Source organism: Lolium perenne, chromosome 6 (genome assembly GCF_019359855.2).
Source record: "Lolium perenne isolate Kyuss_39 chromosome 6, Kyuss_2.0, whole genome shotgun sequence".
Lineage (NCBI taxonomy): Eukaryota > Viridiplantae > Streptophyta > Magnoliopsida > Poales > Poaceae > Lolium > Lolium perenne.
The window spans coordinates 169,171,110-169,180,943 of NC_067249.2; the positions used below are offsets into that span (position 1 = coordinate 169,171,110).

Sequence of the window (9,834 nt, forward strand, 5' to 3'; positions counted from 1 at the left end):
TTGGACGAAACGAAAGCCCACGATCTTATATTTCACGGAAGGTTCCAGAAGTCCGAAGGGGAGACGAGGAAGGGCAGCAGGGGACCCACACCATATGGCGGCGCGGGTGGCCCCCTGGCCGCGCCAGCCTACGGGGAGGGAGCCCCCTGGCCCCTCCGACTCCGCCTCTTCGCCTATATAATCTCTCGTGACCTAAAAACCCGACACCAATTGACGAAACTCCAGAAAGACTCCAGGGGCGCCGCCGCCATCGCGAAACTCCGTTTTGGGGGACAGAAGTCTCTGTTCCGGCACGCCGCCGGGACGGGGAATTGCCCCCGGAATTATCTCCATCGACTCCATCGCCATCTTCATCGCCGTTGCTGTCTCCCATGATGAGGAGGGAGTAGTTCTCCCCCGAGGCTGAGGGCTCTACCGGTAGCTATGTGGTTCATCTCTCTCTCCCATGGTGTGATCTTTATGTGATCATGAGCTTTGTATCACTATTAATCTATGTGCTACTCTAGTGATGTTATTAAAGTAGTCTATTCCTCCTCCATGATGTAATGTTGACAGTGTGTGCATCATGTAGTACTTGGTGTTGGTTATGATTGTAATCTCTTGTAGATTATGAAGTTAACTATTACTATGATAGTATTGATGCGATCTATTCCCCCTTTCATAGCTATTGTTGACAGTGTGTATGCTATGTTAGTACTCGGTCTAAATTGCAACGGTCTATTATGCACTCTAGAGGTTACTTTAATATGAACTCCGGATGTTGTGGAGCTTGTTTACTCCGGCTTGAGGTGTGCTTTTATAGCCCTACACAATGAATGATGTTTGTTATCCAACAAGAGAGTGTGAGAAAGTAGCACAAGTGAAGAGAAGTTATTTATCTATGTGATCATTGTTGAGAGTGTCCACTAGTGAAAGTATGATCCCTAGGCCTTGTTTCCAAATATCGAATCACCGTTTATTTACTGTTCTACTGCATGTTTACTTGCTGCCATATTTATTTCAGATTGTTATTACCACTCATATTCATCCATATCACTTGCATTTTACTATCTCTTCGCCGAACTAGTGCGCCTATACATCTGACAAGTGTATTAGGTGTGTTGGGGACACAAGAGACTTCTTGTATCGTAATTGCAGGGTTGCTTGAGAGGGATATCTTTGACCTCTACCTCCCTGAGTTCGATAAACCTTGGGTGATTCACTTAAGGGAAACTTGCTGCTGTTCTACAAACCTCTGCTCTTGGAGGCCCAACACTGTCTACAGGAATAGAAGCGTGCGTAGACATCAGTGTGTGGAGTACCATATTTTCTAAGGCAGAAAGTACTCTCGTGCGCTATCTGTGAGGCTGTGAGATAGAATTTGCAGCCTTTATCCTTCCCTTTTGTTGTGCATGTAACAATGATACTTTGAGGAGTGTTCCTGTGATAGGCAAAATTTCTCAATTGTGCAATGTGGTAATTCCCGAGAGCAACTCTGAATTCATATACATCTTTGAAACACAACTTCTTGCAGAACTGAAGATGAGCATCAGCCCTGTGTGGATCATACCAAACCCTCTTCTTCAGCTTCTTAAGCTTTCTCTTCCTTCCACATGGAAGCTTGTGTTTCTTGGTAAATCCATCATCATCATTGTCTCCCACATCGCCTGGGCTGTTGTCCTCATCACTAGATGGCACAAAGTCTTCCCAATGGTCCTCAACTGCCTCATAATGAGATCTGCTAGTTGGGCCAGGGTTCAATGCTTGTTTCTTCTCAAAGGAGTACTCCTTGTCAAAGTATTCCAGTTCTGTTGCCTCATCACCATCACTCTCTTCTTCTTCCTCCTCATAAATCTCTTCTACATCTATATCTCCTTCGTAGTGCATGGCTGGGTTTGATCTCCGCTTCCTCTCCTCATCAAGCTTATGCATTATTTCAACAACCTCTTCATTAGGTTCCTTTTCTTTTTTATGTATCTTCAATTTGTGCATTAGTTCATATTCCTCTGCAACCAATCTGTTCCTTTCTTCAAGATTGTACTGACAAGGATAAAAGAAAGCATCCTCATCACGGGACATCATATCAACATGAGCTTACATCCCTTTCGGTACATTGCAACTTTGTTGAGTGCCAACATAAAGCACATTTGTTAAGTCTATTGCTACTGGCACAAATTCTTCATTCTCTGAGATGTAGTTGACACCATTGTTGTCAACAGAAAACTTCACAGGGACATCCAGCACTTCAGCTTCATCTGCCTCCATATTGAATCCAGCTAGCCAAACAGAATTCTTCTTCAACATAGTAATATTAACAACCTGTTCAGCTTCATGCAGTGCTAGCATCTCTGAGATTTTGCCCTTGCTATCAATTAATTCCATTCCTTCCACACCTCTCCCTTTCTATTTTACATAATACATGTTGTCCCTAATACCATACCCATAGGATTCAATCAAAGATAACAAATTCAGAACTGTGATGTCAGATCGGCTCAACTTTCTTTCAAGGTTATCTTGATCAGGGAAATTAAATTTTATATCCCAAATATCATCATCCAGCCTAGCAAAGGATAAATGCAAGATTATATATAAAAGGTTCTATGTTCCATACAGAAATTTAAATTAAATTAAACCTAGCATTGCTTACATAAACCTACCTAAATTTGCTACCACGGTAAATTTGCTAAATAAGCATTGTCAACCGAAAATAACCATGGCCAACCGAAATTAAACCTAGCTAAATTTGCTACCAGCCTAAACAAGCTAAATAAGCATGGGGAGTAACTACCATTTGTAATCAACAACAAGTATCCAGTTAAGCATGGGCATTGGCAAAGGAAAAAAGCATTGGAAGCAACCGAAAAGGCATGGAAATGCTAGATATTTTGAGTAGTTGAGGAACTTACTCTACACCATCGATCCCGATGGCCAACGGTGGCTGCTCTTCACCGGCGAGGGTACTAGCGCGTATGCGAGATCTGCCGGCAAGCTCGAATCCATGCCACCGCGCATCCTCCCTCCGCGGCCCTCTGACGAATATGCGCCGCCGCTTCCGCCCGCCGACGAGTCGACATGGCCACCACCGACGACTTCGCCGCCGCCATCGCTGGGAGTCGCCGCCGCCATCGCCGGGAGGGGACAAGGAAAATGGGATAAGCTAGGGTTAGGGCACGGGCACGGTCGCTAACGCGTGGACAGGGGCGCGTGCCTCTTCTACCGCCCGCGAGTGGTGGGGCCCGCACGTCGTTAACGGTTCGTTGACGGAAGGTGCCACATCATGCCTAACAGTGGGCTCGGGTTGTCATAAACGCTGTCAATCTGCGTTCAGCGGATGATCAGTGCTATTTGAAACAACCTCACCCAAATGTGGTAGTTCTGTGCGATTGGAGCGAAAACTGGTAGTTTTCCGGAATTTTGCATGAAAAATAGTAGTTCTATGCTATATACTCTATTACATGATGGATAACAAAAGAACTAAAAAAAGAACTAAGCCCTTCAATTTCTTGGATTTCAATTCCGTTGCCTTTTTGGGTTCTGTCTAACACAACCAGCCTTTCAATTCCGATTGGCACTTCAGCCTTTTCTATAGGAGTTCCAGATAACACTGATTCTGCTCATACAAGTATAACCCAAAAGGTACTTCTGCTTCAATTTGAAAAAAAAATCCCTCCGATCTAGAAAAAAAAACTTCAAATTTGAACTAAACCACGAAGCTTTGGTTAGGTCCATAGGAGGGAGTATTAGTTGTTGTATTCTCGGAAAAAGTTTGTTTTCCTTCAATTTCGGGAAAATGATTGCAGCAACTTGGATATGCCCTGATACCATCACGTCATAAACACCTTTCTTTTTTTAAAAAAAAATCGCATAAATAAATACCACTCCTGGCCAGTCTGGAAGGGGGACGTCGCCACTAAGTATCCAGTCCTTTTCGCTGAAAACGCGGCATCGCTGGATAGAAAATCGGTGCCATTCCGGATATCCGCAAAGCTTAACGAGCCCACTACCAAGTAACACATTCGCTCACATAGATCGATTTAACGAAGGGAACTGCTGGGCGTCCCCGGGATCTGATTTCCCAGCCCCCGGGTCGCCAGCCGTCGGATCGGCCATCTTGGACGGTCAGATCCGCTTCTACTGAATGTAGCAAAAAATACCTCCCGGCAGCAAAAACATAACCTTTTAATAATTGTTTAGTTGCTCACCACGTTTACCACATGGTAGTAAAAACATAACCCGCTTTTGCTACATTGTAGTAAAAAACGGTTCAGTTACGAAATCAAATAAAAAGGCTGAGCTCGCCGGAGACCTCGCCGGAGATCTCGCCGGAGTGCTCGTAGCAATTTTTTTAAATTAAAGTAGCAAAAGAACAAAACAATTATAGCAAAAAAAATAGCATCACATCGTGATAATATGTTTGCTACGTTGTCTCCGGCGATGTCTCTGACGATTTTCATCTTTGTTACATTATCACATTTTTTATTTTTCTTTTTGTGAACGAACCGTTTTTTGCTTCAGTCATTTGCTGCCGGGGCTGATTTTTGCTGCCGAAGGTATTTTTCTGGTACATGCAAATCTAACCATCAAAATGGTTGATCCGGCGGCTGGGACCCAGGGACTGGGAGAGCCTTATCCGCGGGGGGCAACGAATCATTTTCCTTTAAGGAAACGAGCCAGGTCGAGCTTTCCCCATGGCGTACACGAACAGGAGCAGGCTTCAGAATTGAGAAATGGCAATTACTCCGGATGGTTCTGCCGGCGTAACTGCGGACGGAGACGGCGGCGATTACTCCGGCCGCGACTGGATTCTGCGTGATGCGTCCGTGTGGGACACGGAGAGGAGCACGTAGTCGTGCTGACTCGATGCCGCGCGGGGCACGGCGACTTCTTGGGCTGTGGCAGAAGCGAAGATGGATATGGTCGCCGATGGCCGCGACGGCGACCGGAGAGGGAAACTGGATATGGGAATGGGGATCTTCGCCAAAAGAAGAGACCGGTCGACCACTGCGCATGCGCCCCTGAAACCCGAGATTCTTTTAAGCTGGAAAGGTCCTTGTTTTACACGCTGGATTGTCCTTCTTCCACATCACCCGTGGGGTCTTTTTCTCCATCTGCTGTGGTTTGAGACTTGCAGTCAAGCAGCCGTTAATTTCGTGAAGTTAAGGGCGTCCGATAGTATAAGGGCATCTCCAGCGGCGCGACGCAAATGGTCGCTGAGCGACCGTTTTCGTCCGTCGTGATCGAAATGCGTCTGGGGTCTGTTCCAGCGGGGCGACACAAAGTGACCGGGCCGTCCGCGGAGACGAAAACCTGGCCCAAATATGCGTCAGGTTTGCGTCGTGGTGGACGCTCGGCCGCCGCTCCGAGCGTCCTCAATTTCTTACCCGGTCCCGCATGTCAGGGACAGCGAAATCGACCGCTTCGATTTGCTTCTTGTTCCCCCTTCTTTCCTGCCCTAGTGCGACGGCACCACCCCCACCCCTAGCGCCGCCGTACGGCCGTAGCGCCGCAGTAGTCGGCGTCGGCTCCGTTCTTGCCGCGCGGGAGAGCAGGAGCGTGCTCCGCCGTGTACCTGCCGGCTGTTTTCGGGCGAAACGCTCCCGGTTGCGCCGCCCTTCCGCGCCGCCCACGACCTGTTCGGTCAATTGCGCCGGTAGGTTTCTACTCGTGTTTTCGGCTCTATTGTGCGCGGCCATGGATCCGCAGTTTGTACCCACGCAGATGGACATGTGGTAGCTGTTGGACAAGTTCCGCACGGAGGTCGTCGACTCCTCTTCCGATGAGGAGTCCGATTAGTCGACGCAGACATTGGCAACTACTGCGGCCTCCATGATCCACGAGTTCACCTCTAACCCGGGGCCGCAGCAGGGCTGCGTGAAGGGGCGCTCCAAAAACCTGCCGCGCAACAGAGTGGAAGGGCAGGCCCGCCTCCACAAGGACTACTTCCACCTCACCAATCCGAACTTCCCGGAAAAATATTTTCGGCGTCGATACAGGATGTCAAGGGACCTGTTCTTGGTCATTCTACGGGGCGTCAGAAACTACGACCCCTACTTTCAAGGTAGGCGCGATGCAACATGTGCGTTAGGCTTCACCTCCTACCAAAAATGCTCCGCGGCTATTCGCATGCTCTAGAATGCCCGCGGATATATTCGATGAGTATCTTCGAATGGGTGAGAGCACCTGTCTTGAGGCTTGAGGCCATGTACAGGTTTCGCCGAGCCGTGATTGCCGTGTTCGGAGAGTATTACTGTAGGGAGCCAACTGTTGAGGATACAAGGCGCCTCCTGTCTATCAACGAGTCTAGAGGCTTCCCAGGAATGATTGGCAGCATAGATTGCATGCACTGGCAGTGGAAAATCTGTCCATTTGGATGGCAGGGTGCGTACAGCGGGCATGAGGAAGGAAGAACTGTCATTCTTGAAGCTGTCATATCTCAAGATTTATGGATTTGGCATTGATTCTTTGGCATGGCCGGTTCCAACAATGACATCAATGTGTTGCACCGATCACCGGTTTTCAACCGGCTCATGCAAGGCAAAGCTCCCCGGGTGAGCTATGAGATCAATGAAAATGCATATGACAAGCCATATTATCTTGCTGATGGCATCTACCCTGACTGGGCCACATTGGTGAAGACTGTCCGTAATCCAAACTCCGAGAAGACGAGAAGGTTTGCGAAGATGCAAGAGGCTTGCAGGAAAGATGTGGAGCGCGGGTTTGGTGTGCTCCAAGCTCGGTGGGCAATTGTCCGTCACCCGGCAAGAACATGGTCGCTGAAGACCATGCATGAGGTGATGGCATGCTGCGTGATCATGCACAACATGATCGTTGAGAACGAGCGTCCTGATGGCCGCAATGAGAACCAATGGGATTTCCAAGGTGAGCTGGTTGCGCCACTTCCTGGAGCTTCATCTTGGCAGGACTATCTACATAGTAATGTAGAAGTCACTGACGAGAACGTCTCCAAACAGCTTCAAACGGATCTGATTGAGCATCAATGGACATTGGCTGGCCATGCAGATCATGCCTAGAGGAGTACTATCTTATTTGCATGCAGACTTTTTAAAATTTAAATGTAATAACTATGACTTTGTTGAATATTATTTTGTTGTTTCGAAACTTCATATTTCATGCTAACGCGGAAATGCGTCGCGCCGCTGGAGCCACCCAAGGTGCAAACGGACGCGCGGACAAAAACGGTCAGTCTCGTGTCCGCCGCGCGACGCAAACGGACATTTCGGACGTCCGAAATGTGTCGCGCCGCTGGAGATGCCCTAACCCTAGAAGGTATATACAGTATACTTAGAAGAGATCGACGTGCAACTTTTGAGGGAGCTTCACTTACAATTGGTCAATTGCAGTAACAAATGAACCAGCTCTACTGGAGCATGACATACGTGCGTACGTAATTGATAAAGGCGTTTTGGAAGCCCAGTTGCATTGTTCTTAGCACCTTCTATAGGCTCCGAAACCTAAAATGATTCTGAAAAAAGGCTGGCTAGCCAACAATACTGCAAGTAGGTACCAGTCCCAAACACAGGCTATCCGTATCTGCATATACTAAGATCCCTGGGCCTGCAATGGCGTCCCACCTCTTTTCCCGTAACCCGGCGCTGAGGTTGAGATTGTGCGAGCACATGGGCTGCTCCTTCCAAAGTGGCGAGCCACCTGCCTTTGGGGCCGATCGACATAGACAAGTCGAGAGAGCTCACGATCGGAGCAAGCAAAGGTTTCTGCTACTCCTCCCCTGCTAAAGAATATCTATACCTATCTATGCAGCGGTAGCATGCAGCAGCGGTTGGCCGGTCGATCGATCGCGCGCCCATGGCGCTCGCACGATCGAAGCGGATGACACAGCCCCACGTTAAAGCTCGCCCTTTTGGCGAACGTGAACCGCTGCTTTTCCGGCGCCGATGAGCCCCTGCTGACTCGACGCGAATCCCCTGCCTGACTTTCGCCCAAGATTTCATCACCCCCGCACCCTATAAAACCCGACTCCGCCACTCAACCTACCCCTCCCCCCTCTCCTCCTCTCTCACTCAGACACACACAGCCTACCAACGAGTCTTCTCGATCTTTCTTAGGCAGGCAGCAAAGAATTAGAAGTTTAGAACATGACGAAGTCGAGCTGCGGCCATGTGATCGGGGTGCCGGTGACCTCCAAGGCGTACGCCATAGAGGAGTCGACGACAAGGGGCACCGGGCCGGTTAAGAAGGACGGCGATCGCCTTGCAGTCTCGTTGACGCACCCGAGCCCCTATGCTTCTTTCGGTTACAAGCACAGTGCGTCTTCGATCTCCCAAAGACTTTCTTCCCCAACCTGTCGATCTTCTGTAAGCATGCATGTGATGCTAATAATTTGGTGTCATTTCAGGCAGCAAGGGTCAGGTGATCCACTGGGTGAACAAGCTGGGCAGACGCGCGCAGGGCTTCAGGGACCACGGTGAGACAGCCTTCATAAACCAGAACCCTCAAATTTCCCAAATGGAACTTCAACGGACAGTGTGCTGACGTGTATCTTACACAGTGACCTTGGGGCCGAAGCTGTCCGAGACGGTGAGGGGGAAGCTCAGCCTGGGCGCGAGAATCCTGCAGGCGGGGGGCGTGGAGCGGGTGTTCCGGCAGGCGTTCACGGCCGAGAAGGGCGAGCGGCTGACCAAGGCGCTGCAGTGCTACCTCTACACCACCAGCGGGCCCATCGCCGGGATGCTCTTCGTCTCCACCCGGAAGATCGCCTTCCGCAGCGACCGGTCCCTCACCGTCACCTCCCCCTCCGGGGACGTCGCGAGGGTGCCGTACAAGGTGGTGGTGCCGCTCAGGAGGATCAAGCGGGTGAAGCCCAGCGAGAACGCCGAGAACCCGGAGCACAAGTACATACACATGGCCACTGTCGACGGGTTCGAGTTCTGGTTCATGGGCTTCGTCAGCTACCAGCGGTGCTGCAAGTACATGCAGCAGGTCATCGCGTCCGAGCTACTATGATCGATCGATGGAGCTAGCTGCCTAAGGTTCTAGTCTGCGGCAACTTCTTGTTGGTGCGCGCGCGCCTAGCAGAAACCTCTGCTCCACCATTTTTTGATGAGAGCATGTTCCTTCCTCTTGCAATTTGGATTGACAGATATGGCTATTGCAATTTCTGGTGGTAGGGCCGAGGAACTTGGTCTGAACGGAAAAAAATATGTCTTGGAAACATGAAGAAAATTGTTTGATGTACATGCATGTCAAAAGTTTCTGAACGGGATACGATTGACTTATGTACTTGAACACAATAATATCAAGGTATATATACGAATAATTCTACATGAAAGGCATATATAGGAATTAATTAAACGGCTGGGGCAAAAAAAAAAAATCCATTTGCATGAAATTTGTTGCGCAAAAGAAATCCCTAAAAATATTTTATTACAGAAGTTTTCATGCTGCATGTGAAGAAAAACAATGTTGCAGTATGATGATATATAATGCGCTTGAGATGAGTAATATATAATTGCTAGAGTGACAAACAAAATCATAGATTTTCATTATTCATGTTTACAATCGATAATGAAATTTCACAACTTTTTCATGTTATAAGTTTTTTAAATTTTGCATAGTTTTTGAATAATTTTAAAATACCGAAGTCCGAACGTATTAAAAAATGGTTGGACGGTAATTTACATGAATTTTCCAACCGTTTGTCGGAATAATGAAAATTATATGTCATTGGAAAGCTACGGATAATACGCAACTTTTTCATGTTTCAAGTTTTTTCAAAATTCTACACGCATTTTAAAAAATTTAAAATATCGAATTTCGGACTATAGAAAACCGAGCGGATAGTGTTTGGATGACATTTTTTTAAACCGTTAGTCGGAA

At 48.2% G+C, this 9,834-nt stretch overlaps 1 protein-coding gene across 1 annotated transcript; it reads left to right on the forward strand.

The window, feature by feature from the left end:
* The first annotated feature begins 7,602 nt into the window (after positions 1 to 7,602).
* LOC127324054 (GEM-like protein 4) lies at positions 7,603 to 9,192 on the forward strand. Its single transcript, XM_051352153.2, has 3 exons — positions 7,603 to 8,262; positions 8,354 to 8,422; positions 8,507 to 9,192. The coding sequence occupies exons 1-3, from the start codon at positions 8,094 to 8,096 to the stop codon at positions 8,959 to 8,961; spliced, it is 693 nt and encodes a 230-aa protein (XP_051208113.1). The 5' UTR covers positions 7,603 to 8,093; the 3' UTR covers positions 8,962 to 9,192.
* The last annotated feature ends 642 nt before the right edge of the window (positions 9,193 to 9,834 follow it).